Source organism: Macrotis lagotis, chromosome 2 (assembly GCF_037893015.1).
Source record: "Macrotis lagotis isolate mMagLag1 chromosome 2, bilby.v1.9.chrom.fasta, whole genome shotgun sequence".
Classification (NCBI taxonomy): domain Eukaryota; kingdom Metazoa; phylum Chordata; class Mammalia; order Peramelemorphia; family Peramelidae; genus Macrotis; species Macrotis lagotis.
The window spans coordinates 21,947,609-21,971,305 of NC_133659.1; the positions used below are offsets into that span (position 1 = coordinate 21,947,609).

Consider the following 23,697-nt stretch of genomic DNA (forward strand, 5'->3'; position numbering starts at 1 on the left):
TAAAATTTTTTTAAAAAATTTTATTTGGGGGTGGCTAGGTGGCACAGTGGATAGAGCGTTGGCCTTGGAGTCAGGAGGACCTGAGTTCAAATCCAGCCTCAGACACTTAATAATGCCCTAGCCGTGTGGCCTTTGCAAACCACTTAACCCCATTGCCCTGAAAAATATAAAAAAAAAATATTTATTTTGAGTTTTACAATTTTTCCCCCTAATCTTCCTTCCCTCCCCTCACCCCCCACAGAAGGCAATTTGTCAGTAAAAGTAAAAAATTTTAAGTAGTTAATTAATCCATTTATTGTGTCTAAGATATGAATGGCACTGATAGAAGTGAGGATATAGTATGCTAAAAATAGCATGTGAAATCATTTTAGAAACCTTAAATCATTATATAAATGCTGGCTATTCTTATTCTTATTCTTACGGGGCAGTTAAATGGTGCAGGTAGATCACCAGACCTGGAGGTAGGAAGATAAGTTCAAATCTTGCCTAAGATACTTACTAGCTGTATAAACCTTCCGGGAAAGACTCCTTGCCCTATTTGCCTCAGTTTCCTCATCTGTATAGTGAGCTGGAGAAGGAAATGGTACCCCCCACTATCTTTTCCAAGAAATCCTCCAATGGACTCATGAAGAGTAAGACACAAGTAAACAAATGCAGACTAGCTAAAGTTTCTCCCAATCCTAACATCCTCTGATCTTATAAATTATGAAGTCCTTCTAAAGGATTAGCATTGTCTTTAATTTATGATAGACAGGATGAAAAGAAATAGCATTTGAAAATGAAGTAAAGTCCATGTGAATTTTGCTGATTTCTCCTCATTGCCTATATTTAGATCAGTGGGAATGAAAGCATTCTTCAAAAGGAGGGAAAAATAGACTACCGAAGCAGGAGGAGCCACCTACACCTAAAGCCAGGTGAGAGCTTTGGCAGCACCCAAAGGGAGACAGGCCCTGTGGTGATGTTGCTAAGAGGAGAGTGAAACTTTGGAAGAGTTGTTCTGTTCCTGCTATTCTTGGTCTCGAAACCCCAGCTTACCCGTCCTCTTCCCAATTTTTTGCTAATAGAATCAGTTCTCTTCAGTCTATCAGGTTTGTAACTTTGAAGGCAATGTGCACTCTTTTTTTTATTTTTTTCATTTTTTTTTAAAATTTGGAAGCAATGGGAGTTATATGATTTGCCCAGGATCACACAGCTCCTAAGTGTATCAGGCCACATCTGATAGTGAACCGAAACATGATGCTAAACAGGGTGGTGGCAGTCTTCCACCCACTTTTGCTGATGGCACTTAGAAAAGACAAAGTAGAATCAAAAAGGCCTCATAGGCATGAAGCGAGGATTAAACTCAGTCTCTTAATCCACCCCAATGAGAGTCAGCAAACATGGGAGGTACTGGAGATCTACAAACAACAAAACAGACAATCCCTGTCCGTGAGGATCTTACCTTCTCCTAAGAGATTCCCAAGCAGAGAGATAGATGCACACATGATAATAATGATTGTCTTTCATTTTTGAAGATCACAACATCAGGGAGGTGATGCTATGACAAGCAAATGAATTGGATGTGAGTGAGGGCTATGCCAGGTCACCAGCCTCACTTTCTCCTCCAGAGCCATCTGAGTCCAATGGCCAGAAATGAATCAGGATGACTGGAGATGCCCCTGAATGTGAGGCAATCACTTGATCATCCGAGGAAGGAGAAAGCACTGACAACTGAAGGGTGGAGAGAGAGAGAAAGAGAGTGAGGGTTTAAGAACTCCTCCCTAAAGGAAGAGATACCTTAGCTAAGGATGAAGTTGAGCAGAGGTGAGGACCCTGTGAGGAAGAGGTTGACATCTCCTACTTCCCACACCTACTCCCTTCCCCTCACCACTAGAGTGGTATCATTAATAGAAGCTCACATACATACAACACTTTAATAAGCAGCAGTTCTTTGAACCTGAAAGAAATTTTATGATGGTCTGAGCTGTTGTTTCTAACAATGCTGATGCATCCCTGTTAGGGATCTGGGGGATCTGGAGAGCTTGGCATACTTAGCCATTATGGGTCCTTACTGAGTGTCTCTAGGTATCCTTGCTGCTATTATATTGTAAAAGAGTTAGTTTCTGGTTTAGTTGGATTTTACATATTTATAAAAAAAAATGTTAGGCTTTGCATTGCCGCCAGGGATGTGGGCAAGGCATATACAGAACAGGCAGAAATGGATAGTGTGGGATCCACAGCTTTGAGGAGAGAAATGAATTTGATCATGGGGTCACATGGGCTTATAAAATGCAGTGAAGGAAACCACAGCTGTTGTCTTTTCAAGTCTTTGAGTATTTAAAGTCATCCTATCACCTCCCTTTTTATAGAGGAATGATTATCAGGAACTTAGCTGATACCTATTTGTGGAAGAATTAAAGTGAGGGGCAGCCTGATCCTGGAATCAAGAGGACCTGGGTTCAAATATGAACTCAGATACTTAGCAGTTGTGTGACCCGGGGCAAGTCACTTCACTCCTATTGCTTCCAAATTTTAAAAAAAAACTTCAAAGCTGCAAGACTGGGAGTTTGGGAAAGTATGGGTGCTGTTAACAAAAGAGGGAAATTGAGAGGAGTAGGGGTACAGCGGGATGGGGAGACAATGAGTTCCATTGAGTTAAAAGTATCAGCTGGGAGCAATACTCAGAAGGAGGCTGTAAATACAGAAAAATAAGAACTAGAGAGAAAGTTGTGGAGTCATCTGGTGATAAAATGGATAGAGAGACTTGGAGTCAAGAAGGCCTGAGTTCAAATCCTACCCTGAGTTCAAAATCCTACCACTTGTGTGACTGAATACATCATCTCCTCCTGAGGGCCTCAGTCTCCCCAGGTACAAAATAAGGAAATTGAACTAGGGAGTCCCAAAAGTCCCCTGCAGCACTTGTTCTATGCTTCTGTGACCTTGTCTATGTGACCTTGATGAGGTCTCTTAATCCTTATCAGCTTCAATTTCTTTGTCTTGAAAATGGGGCGATAATTGTATCTACTTCACAGAATTCCTGTGAGGACAAATGAGTTCACATGTTCAAGACAAATCTTGAATCTTTGCAAATCTTGAATCACTTTATAAGGGGCCTCCAAAATCTTAGGGTAATTTTTATCATATATTTAAAAGGAATACAAGTTGCATATAATAAAATTCCATGTGCAATCATCTTTTTATATTATACTGATATAGAAATGCTTGTTTTATTCCATAAATTAAAAATAAAATGAATAAATATGAAAAATGTTTCAGTTCAATTTTAAACTTTAATAGATTAAAATTCTGCAAAAATGACTTTTGGGGCACCTTGCTCATTGTCACTATGATTATCTTTCTAGAAGTGATAACTGGAGCCAGGAGAATGGATAAGAAAAGGAAAAGACAAATTTAGAGAGGGAATAAAAGACAAGAATGTAGGACTTTGGAAGCTGTTCATACTCGGGGCAAAAGAGAGCAGAAAAGGAGCCAGGAAAAGGGTCTTATTGGCAGCCAGAGAAGCTGAGATGGAGGTGATAAAGTATGCCCTTTGGAAGCCTGGAGCTTTGCATTCTGGGTGACTGCTCTATGTTGAACTCCTCCCAAGGATAGGGATTAAAACAAGCTATCTGGTCCCCAGCCCAGTCTCCTATTCGGAGCTGTGTGACTTCCCCTTGGCATTTCTGTATGGGCAAGAAAGACCTGGAGGATGGTGATGACCCACAAATACTCCTGGAACATGTTTGCCTCATACTTAAAAAGACTTTCACAGAATAGGGAAGGAGAAATGGCACTGGGTTTGGAAACAAAGGATAACTTCAAATACTCTCTCTGCCATTTGTGTGATGGAATACATCATATCCTCCCGAGGGCCCCGGTTTCACCATATATAAAATTAGGAAATTGAACTAGGGAGTCCCTAAAGTCCCCTCCAGCACTTGGTCTATGGACCTGTGACCTTGTTTGCCTAGAGCCGATGGCAACCACTTTGACATGTTCTTGTTTCATTGCAATGGTTTTTTTTAATTTTTATGTTTTATGTATTTTGTTTTCCTTTATTCAACATAGTCCATGGCAGGCATTCAAGAAATGCCCTCTGATGGCTAGCAGATCAGTTACCTTCTCAGACCTTCGTTTTCCTCAAATATAAAAGAAGTAGATTGGACATTAGAGGATCCCATAATCCTTTGTCTCAGAAGACTCTAAACTATCCTAATGGAGTCTCTCAGTCTGTTTTCTCATCGATAAAACTGTATATGGTCAAGTACAGTACCTATCTCAACAATCTTTTGGGAGAATTGAATCAAATGTTACGTATAAATTTATCTGAAAACTTTATAATACCTTCTAAGTGCTAATTCCTATTATTATATTAATTGACTCATCTTGGTTCCATGGAGTTTTTACAGAAGTGGTCTTTAGAACACTCTTATGTTTAATGATTTGTGGATTACTGAATAGGTTTATAAAATAACTATTTGCTTTGGTTTTTTTTGTTGTTTGGTAACAGAATGAAAGTATAGGGATGTTAGTTCATCCTCTGTAGATTCAGTCAGTGACAGTTTGGGACAATTTCAACAGAAGAAAGGATAAAAAAGGTCCTGTTCCCAGGTAGTTTTGGTTTCTTCCATTGGTACTCTATATTTTGAAAGCTTTTCATTTAAATTATCTTAGAAATTATGACTTTTTGACTATTATATCTTAAGAAATGATAAGGAGAATGACTTCAGAAAACCCTGGAAAGACTTACATAAACTCATGCAAAGAGAAGTGAGGACTAGTAACAGCAACAATGTGAAATGATCAGCTATGATTGATAGCTCTTCTCAGCCATACAAAAAGGCAAGACAATTCCACAAGACTCATAATAGAAAATGCTATCCACATCCAAAGAAAGAACAGATGGAGTTTGAATGCAGATTGAAGCATATTATTTTCACTTTATTTTTTCCATGTTTTTTCCCTTTTGAACACTATTTCTCCTTCTACAGCGTGACTAATATGGAAGTAGTTTTACATGATTGCACATATATAACTTGTATGAAATTGCTTACCATCTTAAGGAGGAGAGAGGCAAGGAAATGAGGGAGGAAATTTGGAAAACCACATTTTATTAAAATAAAATGAATGTGAGAAATTTTGAGTGTTGAATATGGAGACTTCCATTTTTAGAAATTACTCAGAGTTTTATGGATTGGGGTTCAATTACCTGAATCCCTTATAGAGAAGTTGGTCTTCCTTAAAGATCAGTAAGGATCTAGCTTATTCTGAAGGCAGAGTTGCCTACTGGGAGATTACAAGCCTTGGATTAAAAAGCAGCTCTTAGCAGGAATCATCCAAACTGTCCTCTTTAGATGCCTTCTGATTGTTCCTGACCTTCCTGTGGCAATTACACCTTCAGGTTCTTTTATATCCACCTACTCCATTCTGTTCTGTCCTTTGCTAATATCATATTCTTGGGGAGATATTCTGCCCCATCTCACCTGGTCCTGGAATCAGATCTCATGAGTGGTTGTGAGTATGTATACCTAATATCTACTGCTCACCACACTTTGCCCCCAGACCATGCTTCTGAGCAGCATCTTAGATCAAACCCCACCTACCTTGACGACCTGGGCAAAGCCCAGAATCTCTAAGTGAAGTATATACCATAAAGTCCAAATGTTGTTTTGCCTCTAAAAATACACGTAACTCTTTAAAAGCATATTGGACTTGGAATCAAAGGACCCACATTCAGGTCTTATTCTACTATTTACCAGGTGTATAGCATTGGACAATTTAAATAACTTCCCTGAGATTCAATTTTCTCAACTATAAAATAATAGAATTAGACAGAAGCATCTCTTATGTTCCTACAAATAATTTTCAAGAACTTGGATTTGGTGACAAAGGGTTACTGGTGACAAAGTTTTGGAATCTGGATTAGGGCAGTTGAGAGAGTAAGAGGAAAGATAATATGGAGAATGGGTTTTCATACTGAGTGTCAGAAGTGTCCATGACCCACAAAAAACAAACCTCCATAGAAATGTGACCTATTCTTCAGAGAATTTCTGTTTTTCTTTTTGTTTCTTTCCTTTCTGGGTAGCTATGAAAACAGGGGCCACAACCAAAACAAAAAATACTACAATTTTGTATCATAAAGTCTTAGACTTAAAATACAGACCAAAGGAGGATATGATGATGTGGAATACCTTGGAAAATTGGTGTTAAGTACTTCTCTTCTTCCCCCGAGATGCATTTGATGTGAGTTGGAACTCACAATTAGAATACTCGGATATTCTTTTTTTTATATTTCTCTCTCCCCATAGATCCAAGAGTGATCAACGTGATTCATTCACTTCACAGAGCTTTAAGATTAAGGGAAAACATCAGAAACATCTTACTGTAATTGGGAATAGCCTACACTCTACACACTCATTCATACCAAAGTATTTGTCTTAAAAAGACTCCCATGATTAGGATTATGGTTTAGTACAAATGATCCCAAGGTGAGCGTTGATAAAATCCCTCATGGTTAAGGTGATTGCAAGGAATTCTTTCAGCAGAAAATTAACTTCCTAAAGTAGTTCTTACATAAATCTATTGGAAAGAAAAACTTAAGAGTCAATAGATGGCCTCTTAATGGTTGATCTTTTAAGGACAGGTCAACTCTATGAGTGATTTAATTCCATTTAATAAGCAATTTATTCAGTTCTTAGTTTGTTGGAACTTTGTGCCTTGCCTTCCAGCACAAAGTTGGTGGGGGGGAGCACCATAGTACCTAACTTCAAGAAACTTAAATTTTGTCCGAGAAATAAATACCTGTGCACATCATTTTGGAGAGGACATTAGTAACTGGGAGAACAGGGAAGATATCAGGTTGTCTCACTTTGGGAGACCAGCCTGCTCTTGGGGATTATGATCCCCCAAATAAACACCTTCACTTGAATGGGGGGGGGGGGTAAGATATCAGGTAGGAAGCAGGATCTGAAGGGAATGTTTTCATCTTAAAACATCTAGGAAAACTTCCTGAAGGAGATAACATCTAAGTACAAATCCTAACTCCGATTGGGCACATTTATGTAAGGAATGAGTCAGTTTTGTAACTTTGAAGGGACATGGTAAGGAAGAGTATGAAGTTTTCTAAAATGAATAGAACAATCTAGGACAATTCTGGGCATCACTTTGGCACAATGGGGACTGTGCTCTTTTCATTGCCCCAACCCTGAAGGCAGCAAATAGGGATCTTGAGCCCTGGGGGCTTGCATTCACACCCCTCTGGCACTATGTTCATACTCTCAGTGGTGCCATGTTTAATCTTCCAGGGGAAATCTAAGTGACCTCATAGAGTTTAAGATAGGAATCTGTTTGAAAGTGCCATAGGATCAGTCATGAAGCTAAACTGTGACTTGATCATCCCTTGAAACATATTTAACCTTTCACCCAAGAATTTCATAACCTGTGAAATACAAAACTCCTGGGGTCTATCTTTCCATGGATACTATCATCTCAAGAAATGATAGACCCATAGACAAGGAGAACAAACTATTTTATTTAAGAATATCAGACTTAGGGGTGGCATAGTGGATAAGGCACCGGCCCTGGAGTCACGAGTACTGGGTTCAAATCTGGTCTCAGACACTTAATAATGACCTAGCTATGTGGCCTTGGGCAAGCCACTTAACCCCCTTTGCCTTGCAAAATCCTAAAAAAAAAATATCAGACTTACAAAATACCATTAGTGGCTACAGATGGCAAAATAACAAACAGTGGAATTTTTCCAGTTCTACTTAAAGAGAGTGAGAAGAGAGAAAGAGAAATAAAAAAGCCCTCCATCATTTGCTTTGATACCAACTAGGGCAGGATCTAATCAGGCCCTTCTTCCCAAAGGTCTGCTGTTATCTTGTTTGTCTGCTGCAGAGGATGACACAGACTATCCCAAGGGAATCATGTTGGTTTTGGTTCCATTTGGTTCCATTTGGTTCCATTAAACAATCTTTTCTCTGCCTCCCAGTCTCTGTGGCCACAACTCACCAAGTCTTGTTCCTTCTCCTCTCTTAATAACCCAGACTTCATGAGGCTATAAGACCTCATCTCTTCTTGACAAGGATAGCCTTTCCTACAGGGATCTCTCTCAAAAGAACATGTAATCTAATAAAAGGTTCTCCATTCCTTCTTGGAAGCTGAGATTTTGCTGTCACTTTCAAAACCAACAATAGTACATTTGTCACCCAGAGAAATAGAACATGGTACCAAAGATCCATCTGAACATACCATAATGTGAAGATGGTTAACCCATTTTCTCTGGAATCGTGCCCAATAGTCACACAATTCAGAACATGTAATGAGTAGAATATGTCTCATTGTTTTGTCCTCCATTCAGTAATCTCTGCCTGGCTTCCCAGTGTCTTTGACCAAAGCATGCTCCTTGTCATATTCCATTTCCTTTATTCTGACCCCAAACATCATATAGACATCATATCTCCACCCAGATCCACATATAGCCATGACTGATGCTACCAGCCTTCATGGCACCATCTCCTTGTTCCTTGGACACTTGTAAGAGAGGTAAAGAAAAGTTTGGGGCATTGTTAAATTTTGATTGGTGCATCCTTTAAAACTAGTAGCATTTTGGGGGCAGCTAGGTGGCATAGTGGATAAAGCACCAGCCTTGGAGTCAGGAGTACCTGGGTTCAAATCCAGTCTCAGACACTTCATAATTACCTAGCTGTGTGGCCTTGGGCAAGCCACTTAACCCCATTTGCCTTGCAAAAACCTAAAAAACAAAAAAACTTTTGGGGCAGCTAGGTGGCGCAGTGGATAGAACACTGGCCTTGGAGTCAGGAGTACCTGAGTTCAAATCCAGCCTCAGACACTTAATAATTACCTAGCCGTGTGGCCTTGGGCAAGCCACTTAACCGCATTGTCTTGCAAAAAAAAAAAGCATTCTGAACAATTGAAAGAATCACTTCTTCAGCTTTTCTTCAATAGACCATATTGATTTTATCAAATTTTTAGAGTATCTGTCATATTTTTCTAAGAACTTGGATAATTTGTTTGCATATAATGTCAAACTATAAAATAGAATTGTATAGTGAGGAGAGTAGGATTCAGGGATTTTAGTCTTAAATTTGCTAGCTGTGTGTCTTTGGGCAAGATACTTCATGTCTCTGAGATTCATTCATCTAAAGAGCATAATAATGCTGCCATTGAGGGGCAGTATAGTATTGTGGCTTGAGGACCAACCTTGGAGTTAAGAAGTTCTGGGTTCAAGGCCTGCACCCAGACACATGGAGGCTTCATCAACAAGGATAGATCTTTTAACTTCTAAGGGTTTCCCAGGAACTTTCTAGGTCCCATAAGTTAGAAATAAGTCACTCATCTGAATGGATAGAGTTGCCATACTGTGAGTTTCCCACAGTGCTGAAATCATAGGTCCGGACCAAAATGTTTGTCCTTCATTTTTGAAAAAGACCATGACATCAGGGAGGTGATGTCATGATAAGCATGTAAATTAGATTTGAATGGCGGGGGCAGTGCTAAGTCACCAGCCTCGCTTTCTCCTCCAGAGTCATCTGGGGTCAGATAGGAATCAGGATGACTGGAAATGACCCTAGATGTGAGGCATTCAGTTAAGTGACTTGCCCAAGGTCACACAGCTGGTAAGTGGTAACTATCTGAGATTTGATTTGAATTTCCATCCTCCTGACTCCAAGGCCAGTGCTCTATCCAGACCAAAAAGAAAAAGCACAAATTGCCTCACAAGGAGATTAAGAAGAAAGTTCTTTGGAAATACTAAGTCTATAGAAATTCTGATTACATTCATTGCCATAGGAAAGCTGATTTAGGAATGAAAATGATTTTAAAGGTTTCATTATCTAGTTAAGGAAACTGGGGTCCAAAGAATTATGGCTTGCCCAAGGGGCATAAGTATTAAGTATAGAGCCAGAATTTGAACTCTAGTAAACTGATTCCAAATACAGGATTTGTTCTGGTTATTTTAGATAAGTCAGCCAATGAGTAAATATATTGAGTAGCTAGGTGGCATCATAGAACAATAAACCTGGTCCTCTTTCTGAGTTCAAATCTTGCCTCAAACATTTACTAGCTGTGAGACCCTGGGTATGACTCTTCACCCTGTTTGTCTCAGTTTCCTCATTGGTGAAATGAACTGGAGAAAGAAATAGCAAACTATTCCAGTATATTTGCCAAGAAAACCCCAAATGGGGTCATGAAAAGTTGGACAGAAATGAAGCAACTGAACAGCAAGGTTTGTGAGTGTATGTACACGCAGACACAGACACAGACACACACACACACACACACACACACACACGAACAGACAGAGTACAAAGTGGAATTTGGTGGATTTTGTTTTGTTCAGTATTAAAATGCTTTTGGAGAAATTTAGATGCAGACTGATGAACCTGGCTATATCCTCAACAGGGCCTGGATATTATCAAACTGACAGCTAATCCATGGCTAGCAAAATGCTTCAACCAAGTCCCCCTGCCACAAAAACTCCTCCTGCCACCATTATTCCTACCTACAAGGGCAATCACCGTTACCAAGCTCTCCCTACATGATGGATGCTTTGTCCGAACCTAATCACAAGTTTAAATCAGAAATCAATTTCTCTAAATGTATCAGAACCCTTGCTAAAACAAGGGTGGGGAACCTCCAGCCCATGGGCCATATTGGTCTTGCATTGCCAAGTCAACAGTATGACTTGAAATTCAATAAATTTAGGAACTTTTTAGGGGAAGTTTAATTCAATGTTTGACCAAATATAACCCTCCAATGATTTTATAAATATCTAAATGGCCTTTGGCTGAGGAAAAAGTCTCCCCACCCCTGCTCTAAAACAACTTTTCTCTGAGTTTCAAATGTATCCTAATAAAGTATGTGACCAGATGCTTTTCTTTAGTTTCAGAAGCAAACAGTGAAGAATTATATGAAGACCTGTACAGCCAACACCAAATGGAGTAAGTGAGTCTCCTTCCCTGGGTCTGACCTCTGAAGGCAAACTGGGGGGTGCCAAGCTGGGAGAAGAACAGACTGGAGGGGTGGGGATGAGGGGAACAGACACCAAAGAGAGTCTTCAGATACCTGGAGGCTAATCATGTGAAAGAGTGATTAGTCTAGTTCTAATTAGCCCGGGAAGGCAGAAGGAAGAGGAAATGGAATAATTTTCACGAATAGAATTCAATTCTATGTAAGAAAAAATTCCCCAAAGTTCCTGCTGGTCAAGAGTGAAATAGGCTACCTCCAAGGTAATGGACATGGCCCTAGGCTGGCAGCATTGTCATGTGACCATGTTCCTTCATTCTAATAAATAGAAATAGGTAGACGTTCAAGAAAGGTAGAATGTTCCCACTTGCTGATCTAAAGGGGGTCATCCTCATCCTCATCCTCACTATCTTCTCTAACGCATTTTATCGCTCTAAGACTTACAAAACTCTCCATGGGAAGGGAGAGTATTCACATTGACGTGGGTGCTGTCCATTGGCCAATGACATCAACCAGCTTTTGTTGTCCTTTAAGAGCTACCACTGTCAGCTTTGGGGGCACTCTGGTCCCCAACTTTGGTCTCTGAAGAGACCAGAGAGAGGTAGATGGATATGTCTTCCTTGTTGAGCCTCCGCTGAAAAGTTGCCCTTCATTTGCTGTGTGTGTGTATGTTTATTTGTGTGTGTGTATGTGTGTGTATTCTCATTTTATCCTAACAATAACCCTAGGAGATATTATTATCTTCCATTTAACAGATGAGGAAGTTGAGGCAAAACAAAGTTAATCAGCTAGCTCAGAGTCACATTGCTAATAAGTGTCTGAGGTAGGATTTGAATTCATATCATCTGGACTCTAGGTCCAATGCTCTACTCTACCTAGCTGCCTAATTTAAATTTAAATATTTTCTGTAAACAAAGCAAGATTACTGTCCCCCCCAAAGACTAACTTAGACATTGGTATTAAGCTATTTAAATCTAACATATTAATGACTAGGTTCTTTAGGGTTGGAGAAAGAAAACTATTTTCACTGAAATACTATTATCACTTCTTGTTTTGCTATTGATTTTATATCTAACTATTGTGGGGGAAATCTTTATCTGGAATTTATTTCTAACTTAATTTTTTTCTTATTTCTTCTCAGTCTATTGAGATAATGTATATGTGGGTAGGGCATCAGAATTAGTGAGGAGTGGCTTTACACCTCTGGTATCTTATACTTGTGACCATGGTTTTAATAATAATAATAATAATGAATAGAACAAAATTTTTAAAACCATTTCAATGTCAGATCCTCACATTTTCCAAAATATATAGAATGGAAAGAAATTAAAATCACCTGAAGACAAGACAAAGAACATTATTATCTCTGTGTCTGCTATTAGAGAGATGCTTTCAGTGAATCTCCATTAAACCTATGATAGCACATGTAGTCAATTATTAAAATTATTTATAGATATATATAATATTATACATATATTATTATAAATATATTTTATTTCCCTATACTATAATCAACTCCATAGAATATCAAAGATCAAAGAATAGTAACAGAAGTGTGACTTGTCCTCCAAACATTTCCATCTGAGCCCCATCCAAAAAGCTGAGAAAAGAAACGATGGTGATGGCAGTAAAAACAAAAAGAAACGGAAAATACTGGCAATTCGGATTCCAGAAATACTCCTGATTGGGTTAACATCCTTGTCGAAGTGAAAGAAATGTTGATCCCACTATTTTTAATGAAAGGTTTGACAAGTCTAATGAGAACAGCAATAACACTTTCAAAGAGAAGCCAATTGCATTCACAGCTTTAACTAAAATTCATCCACCAATTCTTCGAAGAAATTATATGTTTGCAAAGGAACAAAAAGTGTTACTAAAAATCCTGAGGGATACAAAAAGCAAACTATTATTGATTTCACAATTATTGAATAGGAACAGCAAAAGATTGACTCAAATCCTTAAATCAAAGCTTAATAGGAAAAAACAGTTAAAATAATTTATATCTATACAATTCCAGTCTTAACATGTATTTTCAGGATTATAAAAGAGACCATAACAGATAGGAAAATATTCAAACAAAAAATGCAATGTTGGGGTAGCTAGGTGGCACAGTGGATAGAGCACTGGCCCTGGAGTCAGGAGGACCTGTGTTCAAATCCAGACACATACACTTAATGCTTACCTAGCTGTGTGACCTGGGGCAAGTCACTTCACCCCATTGCCTTGCAAAACCTAAAAAAAAAAATGCAATGTTACAGAATACAGGGCCTATCCTCCTAAAGGAAGTTAAGTGGTAAAGTGAATATAACACTGAGTCTGGAGTCAGGAAGACCTGGAGAAAGGAAGATTTGGATTCAGATACTTATTAGCTGTGTGAACCTGAGCAAGTCACTTAACCCTGTTTGCCTCAGTTTCCTCCCCTGTGAAATAAGCTGGAGAAGGAAATGGCAAACTACTCCAGTATCTTTGCCCCCCCCAAAAAAAACCCAAATGGGGTCATAAAGCACCAAACACAACTCATCAACAGCAAGAATATCCCCTATGGCAGCTATATTAAGGATTGATTCCTCATCTAAGAGGAGGAAGAAAATTATTTCTTCAATTTGATCCCAAAGTTTAGGTTTGATTATTAATATCATCTTAGACAAATGTGATAAAGCTAAAAGGGTGTTAGGTGTAGGATCATAAGAGATATCAGCTCAAATTTTGTCTCTGGCACTTACTTTGTGACCACAATCAAGTTATTTTACATCTCAGCCTCAATTTCCGGATCTGTAATAACACCTATAGTACTTCCTCAGGATTGTTATGATGGTCATAAGAGATTTTTAAAAATGCACAGAATTCTTTTTTTAAATGGGGCAGACAAATCATCTTCCTGAGTTCAAGTCTGGCCTCAGATACTCACTAGCTGTGTGACCCTATGCAAGTCACTTTGTGCTATTTACCTCAGCTTCTTCATTTGGAAAGTAAGCTGGAGGAGGAAATGGCAAGAAAACTTCAAGTTGGGTCTTGGAGAGTCAGACAGGAATGAAAAATAATTTAACAAAAAAAAATTAATCTCAAATTTTTACTCTTTTTTTATTGTGCCCTTGGAATAGACCAACATAAATGAATACTTCAATAGAAAAGGATTGTACATGAAATTAGAAATCTCTATTATTTAGAGTTTTGGAGAATTTTTCAAATTTAAAAGCTCTATATGGTCAGCTATTCATCACCATTGTTATCTTCACAGTGTGTCCATTGTCCAGAAAAAGATGGTCTTTATATGGAAGGGTCAAGAGCCAGTCTTAACCCATCCATGTATAATGAAACTGATAGATTCCAGGCTCATCCTCATGAAGGGCATTGAACCAAGCCCTCTCATCTCTGACATCTGTACTAAGTAAATTGGAAATTAGACCATTCAGGTTACCAAAACAGATCTGAGGCTTGTTCTCTTACAGAGAAGAAACTGGAGCAACAGTGGGGGAAGTTTCAGAGAAAGAAATTTAGGATTGTTGTCTCTCAACCCTTCTTAACAATGAAAGCTGCCCAGGAGTGGAGCCTTGGACTTGATGAACTATGTGGACACCTCCGACTCAGAGGTTCTGTGTGGCTCATTATGAACAGGCACTCTGGATTATGTCATTTTGTTCTACGAATCTCAATGACTATTTGCCCTCTTTTTAATATAGAAAATATGTCACCTGAAAAATAATTCCTTCTATTGTACAAGAGTTCGGTTCACTGGTTCTTGGCAGTCAAGGAAAAGAAGTTACTGTTACTAAAAATCTCTGTTGGGGTTGGGTCTATCATAAAACATCAGCAGTCTTCTGGCTTTCGATTAGTGGGGTCTCTCTCAGGACGGCCATTTACATCATTTCATTCTCTTTAGGTTGGAAGGAAAAGAAAAATTCAAAAAACTGGGAAGGTTTTTTAAGAAAGAAAAGGAAAAAATTAAACCAAAGAAGACAGAAAAAAACTTAAGGTAAAAATATCATTTTGGGGGCTCTTTTTGTATGAAATAGTGGACTTTTCTCACTACAGTCATAACAACCATAGCATTAGCAGCCAATTCTAAAAGACAGAGGTGCTACCTCAACAAATAAAACCCAAGTTAATGGGAATTACCTCCTCTTTCGTACTAATTTCTAGAGAAGATGATATTCACAAAAATACTTACCAATGGCTTGTATTTATTTTCCCTTTAAAGACTGAGAGGAAAGGGTTTCAAAATACAGGACTTTGAATAGGTGACCTCAGAAAGCTATGGGAAGAGACTCTGCTTCAATGTCAGAGGATCTGGGTTCAAATCCTAGATATACCATTTAATTTCTCTGTGAGCTTTTCAATCTCTGTCCTCAGTTCCTTATCATCAAAATGAGGGAGTTGCCTAAGTCTTCATAGTCTTCCGTGTGAATTAAATGTAAATGGAAAGAGTAACTGTTGTCTCCTTTGGTTTGACATGCATGGGTCTAGACATTAGTTTGATTCCACATTTCTTAGATGTCATATCCCATTTTAGTGGTAATTTTAGTTTTAGAAACTCTGTGAGCATGATTTGTTGTCATCAATGTCTTTATCTGGAAAATGAAACTTGACTAAGATGGACATTAAGATTCCTTCCTGCTTTAAATCTAGGATTCTACAAGACTCATGCAGCTATATGAATACAGGCAAACTTAAGGTTTCAGTTAAATGCAGGGGGGGGGGAGGTTATCAGTCCTATTTGGTCTGGAATCATGCAATTATCAAGCCATAGAATTAGAAGGAATATACAGTGACCACCCAGGTCAAAGCCTTCAACATGGCCCTAGAAGTTGGAAAACTGATTTTTCATCCTTTCTCTGTCATTGACTGGTTGCATGGACTTGGGCTTTCCCTCATTTGTGAATTGCAAAGTTTGGACTAGATCATAAGATTCAAGCTGAAAGAGACTTCTGGATCATTGAATTCAATCCCTACCTTTTATAGAGAAGGAATCTGAGACAGAGACTAAGTGGTTGGCCAAAGGCACACAGGTGGAAAATAGTGGAACTGGTATTTGAGCTTGGTATTTGGAGACCTCTGACTCCAAAGTCAGCATTCTTTTCATAGTACCATGATAACTCATAGTAGGAGTTCATGGCCTTGGGCTCTACAATGTTCAATGCAAAAAACACAGTTGTAATAGATCTCACATCGAGATCATCAGTTGTGTCCAATGCCAGACACTGGGAGGGAGTTTGAGGAGAATGGGGGGTTCACTCTGCTACCCAGACTAGGACTTAGTTTAAATCTTGACTCTGATACTTCCTAGGCTGGGCAAGAACTTGAGGTGGTATAGGTCCATTTTCCTTTTCTATCAAATGAGAGGAAGAGTTGGGCAGAGGATGGAGTACATGGGCCATCTCTGGGAGCAGAAACTGAATTGGAGAACAGGATAAAGCTGGGAATAAAATGAATAAACTCCTTTGTCTAAGGTCCTTATAGGTCTTGTCTTTGGGATGAAAAGAGAGGGTAGACAATAGTAACCCTGTGATGTCATTAGAACAGGAAGATCTAGGTGAGGAACCTCCCTCTGCCAAGGAAAAACGGAGGCTTCTCTGAAGAGAAAAGTATTAGAAAGTTACCTGGGACTCTACCAAATCAAGAAGTGATGGACAGGACTAGAACCCAGGCAATGATATCTTTCTTTGAGATAAATCAAATAAATGCTTTGTATAATGGAGTTTTTCTAACATTCTTTCCCCACTTTTGTTTTTGCTGACCAATAGCGGATTTTCGATTTCGATGCCTGATTTAGGTAAGTGGAAATTACTTTTCTTGGATTTATGTCAATGGATTATGAGAGGATGGAAGGGCAGAAGGGAGAGGACAAGTCATTCCTACCCTAAAACAATTTAATACACAAAAACATAGGTTTACAAAATGGATCTATGAGAGATGATGCTTCATCTTACAAAAGTATCCCTCACTTTACCAAGCCCAAAGAGGATTCAAATCTCACTAATGCACCTTTGAAACGGTGCTTCCAATTAATGTTGATGCTTCCTGACTCAAAGCCAGTCAATAGTGTGGCATAGTGGATAAAGCCCTGGAAATGAAGACCTAAGTCCAAATCCTATGACACTTCCACTTCTATGAAGTATCCTATAGAAGCAGCTAGATGCACAGTGGATAGAGCACTTAATAATTGCCTAGGTGTGTGACCTTGGGCAAGTCACTTAACCCCTTGCCTAAAATAAATTAAAAAAATGTTTTAAAGAATTGTCCTACAAACATCAACTATCATGATGGTGGCGGCAAGAGTGATGACAACTTAGAAATGTTAGAGAAACTCGTGAACTTGAAATTCAGTGTCTGTCAGGTAAAATAATAAATCCTTGTCTGTGTCCTCCTGGAAAAATCATTCCATTCTGGTTAAAGTCTTCCTTTCATTCATTCTTTCCACATTTATTAAACACCTACTATGGACTGGGTCTGTCTTTCTTTGTGTCTCTTTCAATATCTCTGTCTCTTCCTTTTCCTCTCTCTCCTCCTCCTTCCCCATCCCTCTCCCCTCCCTCCCTCCCTCTCCCTCTCTCTTTTACTATCTGAACATACATATATAAATATATATACAATCTATGGACATATAATATAAACAAACATATAATTTATATATACATGTATATAAATATATGACAAGAGGGAGCTTTCCTTTTCATCTCTGGGTGCCAACTGGGGGCAGACCTGTCTCATGATATAATTGTGCACAGTCTGAAAGAACCAGAGCTTTACCCATTTGTAACAAAGAATGTCTCTTTCTGCTTTTCCTTGCATCCATCCCCAAAGCTTTTCACAATGCCACAGGACACACAGTAGGAGCCAAATAAATACCTATCAATTGACTGATTGATGAATTTCATCTCTTTTCGTTCTAGAATTTAAGTCTCCGGAGAGTACACTCTACGATGAAGTGACAGTGGATAAGAAAGATTCCAAGTATGTGATATTGTTCTTTTGTCAGACAGATGTCCCTAAGATTTAATTCAACCCTTCAGTGTGGGTCGAGCATATTGAAAAGGGCACCAGTTCTTAAGTCTGCTGAGATCAGACAAAATGATCCAGGGGAAAAACCCTGGATTTGGAATCTTGATTGGATTATTAGCTGTATGACTTTGGACAAGTCACTTAATATACCATAGCAGATTTCAGTTTCCTCATCTAAGAAATGAGGGGTCAGACTAGCTGAACTATATAATGTCATTCAGCCCTAACTCCCATGTGAGTCTTCTAGGGTTAATCCACCTGTCTACATCCCTGGTCTAATTCGCTCCTTCCTTTTTCTAAGCCCTGAAGGTTTACTCTGCTCTCCTCTTTAGATTATCTCTCTCAATTGTACAATTCTCATTTGTCTACAAAACTCTTCTTCTCTCCTTAATCTTCAATTAAAAAAACCCATTTTTAAGGCCATCTTCACCACCCAGCTACTCCCATGCCACCCCCTATTGTGACCCAACAAAACTCTCTTTATTCTTGTCTCTTCTCCTAGCACTCTTCTCAAATAGCTTCTCTGAGGTACTCAACAGTCCCCTAATTAATAGAACAGCCTGATGGCACAGTGGATAGAGCACTGGACCTGAAGTCAGGAAAAGCCGAGTTCAAATGTAACCTCAGACATTCATTGTCTATGTGAACCTAGGCAAGTCACTTCACCCTGTTTACCTCAGTTTCCTTATCTGTAAAATGAACCAGAGAAGGAAATGGCAAACCATTCCAGCATCCTTGCCAAGAAAACCCCAGATTGAGTCACAACGAATCAGACACAACTGAAAAATGATTGGACAACAATGGGCTTCTATTTACCCCCACTAAATGACCTTTCTCTAGTGGCTCTTCTCCTTGATCTCTTTGTAGCGCTAGAACCAGCTCTCTCTTCTTAGATGCTCTCTCCTACCACCAGGTATAGGAGACTTCACACTTGCCTTATTCTCCTCTGATTTGGTTGATTCTTTTTTGCTTTTTTATTGATGTAACTTTCATGAAACTAAGGGCTATGACCAACCCTTCTATTTCTATCCAGTACGAAACCATCTTGATGACTACTGTTTTATAGTATAGCTTGAGATCTGGTAACTTCCATGAAGAAGGCCATGATATAAATAAACTTCATATGTCACGTAGCCCAGCTGTACAGGTCTGCAAACCATAGATGCTTAAAATGGTGGTTGAGTGTTCTCATCATCGGACAGTTATAATTATTATGATATTCTTCTGTCAAGCCAAAATCTACCTTCCCCCAACTTTCTCCCATTGGTCCTCACTAATTATGTTCTCAGGGGCCTAAATCTGTCCAATCTTCAAATATCTGAAGGCAGGGATCTTGCCTTCCCAAGTTTTCTTTTCTCTGTGCTCAGTATTATCCATTTTTAAAAATTAGTTGTGCTTATCTTGTTTTCATTCTCCTTTCACTTTTCAGAGAAAAGGATGAGAAAACAAGACTCTGGAGACCAAAATTTATGACATTGAAAGAAGTCAAAGGGAACAAATTTCCGAGGGAATCAGAAAGGTAATGGCCTATGTTGCCTCCATCCCACTCTGGCTTTTACTCATTCCAAGGTATTAATATAACCTTTCAAATAAACAACCAAAATTCTATGCTAAATGTGTTCCTTCATCAAAGACTCTTTTTAAGACTATACTAGACACCAAGCATGATCTCACAGAGAATAGTAAAGTTTAGATGAGACACAGTCTTGGTCCATATAGAATGGATAGTCTTAGACTTAGTGAAGTTGATTAAATATCCATATTTTATGCCTACAATGTGTCAACATGGAAAGGAGGAACCACTCCTGTTCTGTCCAAATCCAAAGGGTAGACCTGGGACCAATGGGTGAAAGTCACAAAGAGGTACATTTCTTGATGGTGCTGGGGGAGGGGGGGAACAAATTCCTGATGAGTAGATCTGTGCAAACATTGGGTTGACTCTTCCAAGAGGTAGTGGCTCCCTCCCAGCACAAGTCTCCAGGAACCCTGGATAAACATTGACTTGCTGACCAGGTTGGAACTGGAATGTTCTTTGGGGTATGGTAGGGGACTGCATGGCCAAAATGGTCCCTTTCTACTCTAATTATGTGTAAGATTCTAAGCTGTGTGCTGGCAATGCAAGAACAGATTGATTGGACTCAGTGATCACTGGGATTGGTCACTGTTTCTGGGAGAGAGACCTCCATGGAAACCATAGACCTTGAGTTAGGTCTGTAAACTGGGGCAGGGGATTTCAAAAGATGGAGAAAAGAAGTGAGTCCACTCTGGCAATAGGGTCAGGAGAAATGAGAGAAGGGAAAAGGAATTACTCAGTTCATTTGGAATACAGAGTACATAAAGATATGTGGGAGATAAAACTAGAAAGGTAAGTTAAGGTTAGACTCCATAAAGGGCAGTGTAGTATAATAGAAAGAAACAAAAATTAATTTAAAAAACCCCAAATATTTGGATTCAGGAAACCTCAGTTTGCACCCTCATTCTGCCATAGAGGAGCAGAGGAATAAGGATTTAGAGCTGAATGGAACCATGGGAGATAACCTACTTCAATCTCTCATTTTACATATGGGAAAACTGAGAATAAGAGAGAATAAGTCACTTTCCCAAAGTCATCCAGATAGTAAGATTTGAATTCCTTCCAATCTAAGTTCAAATCTAATGCTCTTTCTACCCTGCCACTGCAATCTGGACAAAGCCCTCTCTGATAACCTCTCTTAGTGTCATCCTTAAATTAGGGAAAATAATTTCTGTAATACCAACCTCATTGAGTTGTTTTGAGCAATGTATTTATAAACAGTCCACTGTGGCCTGCTATTTTTTTTAATCATCTTATATACTACTATATTTATTTGTAGAGAGCAGGGAGTCAATGAAGATTGTGGAGTTGTAGAGGGACATGAATAAATACTGAAGATGAAGATGGCTCAGGCAGCAGATTTTATTTGGGGATTTTATTAAACTCATGCCAGGTGTCAAATATTGTGTCAGAACTGAGGCAAATTCAAAACAAAACAACAATAAAAAAAATCCCTACTCTCAAGGAACTCAAAGTCAATAGGGGAGAAAACTTGCAAATAGCTATGTACAAAAAAGATATCCTTGGGGTAAATTGGGCACAATCAATAGAAGGGAGGCCCTAGAATTTCGGGGAATTGAGAAAGATTTCTTGGGATTTTAGCTAGGTCTTGAATCTATGTTACTCAAAGTGATGTGAAAGGCAAATTGGAGGTAGGCATAGACTGGAAGCAGTAAGGCTAGTTTAGGAAGCATTACTGCCTTTATCTAGATGAGTAGGTAAGATGAGCTGGGAGTCCTGAACCATGTTTATTTTACTTTCAAACTAGTCTCTCTTTTTCTTTTTTATATTTTTTTAAGAAAGATTTTATTTATTTTGAATTTTACAATTTTCCCTCCAGTCTTGCTTCACTCCCCCCCTCCCGAGAAGGCATTCTGTTAGTCTTTACTTTGTTGTACATTGTTGTACATTGATCTAAGTTGAATGTGATGACAGAGAAATTATATCCTTAAGGAAGAAAAATAAAGTATGAGATAGTATAATTACTTAATAATATAACTTTTTTTCTAATTTGACGGTAATAGTCTTTGGTCTTTGCTGAACCATGTTGTTTTCATAGTAGAAAAGGATCAGATGTAAGATGTATTGAAAAGGGTAAATTGACCAGTGCATTGTAAAGTGAGGAATGAGAAGGAGTCAAAGATGAGTTTGAGGGTAGGAAGCAGTAGGATGGGATGCTGATAGTGCTACCATTTAGAGAATAAGGAAAAGGGGTAGTCTTGGAGAGATAGATAAAAGCTCAATTTGAGATATGTTGACTTTATAGTTCCATTATTGGAAGCTGAATATAGATATTTGAGAATTATTTCCATTCTATGAAATACAACCTTGAAATAACTTAATTGATCCAGAAGCATTTATTAGGCACCCGCTATATGCAGAAATCTATGGAAGTACATAAGATCCTTAAGAGTCAATGCAGAGGGAGAAGAGAAAGGGGCCAAAGACAAATTCTTGAAGGGCACCTATGTTTAAAGGGAATGTGGATAAGATGACCATAGAAAGAAAAAGAAAAAGGAAGGCAACTGTCTGAGGGCAAAATCACAAAAGCTTTGGGTGGGTAGGAAGGGATGGGGAAGGGTTTTGAAGAGGAAAAAACAATGTGACATGTACCATCAACCATCGCTGAGAGGTCTAGGAGGTTAGAGACAAGTAAAGACCAGGGGTTCAGAGATAAAAAAAACCACTATTGATTTGGGAAAGAAGATTCTAGAAGAGCAGAGGAAGAGGAGAATGATTAAAATGTCATATTGCAAACCTCTTAGAAGTGAGACAAGAAAATAATGCTAATAATGATGGTGGACATAGGCAATAAGGGAGAGAGGTTACTGCCTGGGCAGAGTGGAGAGGAATTTGTTTTTTGGATAGTCGAATTTAGTATGTTTGTAGGTGATGGTGGAGGCTAGTGGGAAGGGGGTGAGTAAAGATGCAGAAGTTGGCATTGGATCCATGAGGACCCTGAGGCAGGAAGCCCTCCTAAAGTATTTCTGGCAGACAGAACCAGGTGAATGCATTTGTGTTCTCCAGGCAAGATTTGGAAACAGTGGTCCCCCGTGTGTCTTAAACCTTCACGGAACCACACATGACTTGCTAGCACAAAATAAATACTTGCATATCATGAAGGATGATTTTTTTTCTTTAGCATTAAAGATGTTTACATTTCTAAAAGGCAGTATTGTGAGGTAGAATTGTGATTTTGCCTTCAGACAGTTGCCTTCCTTTTTCTTTTTCTTTTTCTTTCTATGGTCATCTTATCCACATTCCCTTTAAACATAGGTGCCCTTCAAGTTAGAAAGTTAGACGAGTTAGAAAGACTTTTGTTCAAATTTCACTAATGATGTGGCTGTATAACCCTTAGTTACTCATTTAACTTCTGTGTCAAATCTCCCTACAGCAGAAATTCATAGACTCCTTCTCTCCTCCCTCCCTACCAGGCAGTCTGGTGAAACCCATGGACCTTGTCTCAGAACAATCTTTTTAAATTGATCGGATGACCAAAATGAACAGTTATGTTGAAATAAAATTCCTCAAAAAGTTTAAAGACAAATTCACAGACTCCAGGTTAAGAAGCCCTGCCCTTTAGCTTATCTCTGACCTACATCATAGATTTGTTGTGATTTGCACCAGTGGAGAGAACTTCCATGCTGAAAGCTATACCTGCTGATTAGTGTAAACCAGGTCTAAACTATACCAATCATGTAATTAAAGCGAGAGGATCTTAATATGATCAGTAGCTGCCCAACCAAAACCAACTTTATTGGCTTATTGATGAGATTTTCAAAAATTCATTTAAATTCACAATAAAACATTCATCCCTCTTCCTGCAAAGCAACCACAGCAAAGGATCAGCTAGATCAAAAAGACATGCCTTAGAGGACAGTAAAAACTCAACCAAAGCTTCTGATCCCCAATTATCACGCAGGTGGATCTTTTTTCTGTTTCAGATGGCAAAATTGTCAGCCCAGCACATCCCATAACCTAGAACCCCAGTCATGTATGGAAGACACCAAAACGAGAGGGCAGGGCAGAGGTGTGACCCTACCCCCCCCCACACACACACACCATCAAGGGTACAATGCTCCTCCCTAAAGATGGACCTAACTTCCCACCCACCACAGTCATCAAAAATATTGACAAAATGAGCTTAAAGACAGAAG

At 38.9% G+C, this 23,697-nt stretch overlaps 1 protein-coding gene across 1 annotated transcript in view; it reads left to right on the forward strand.

Annotated features, from left to right (window-relative positions):
• FYB2 (FYN binding protein 2) overlaps positions 1–23,697 on the forward strand; it is a 62,788-nt gene that overhangs the window by 26,402 nt on the left and 12,689 nt on the right. Inside the window, exons 9-14 of the mRNA XM_074221339.1 lie at positions 833–914; positions 10,886–10,943; positions 14,849–14,941; positions 16,710–16,738; positions 17,859–17,919; positions 19,397–19,486. Of these exons, the coding sequence (XP_074077440.1) occupies positions 833–914; positions 10,886–10,943; positions 14,849–14,941; positions 16,710–16,738; positions 17,859–17,919; positions 19,397–19,486 (413 nt within the window). The remainder of the gene's footprint in view (positions 1–832; positions 915–10,885; positions 10,944–14,848; positions 14,942–16,709; positions 16,739–17,858; positions 17,920–19,396; positions 19,487–23,697) is intronic.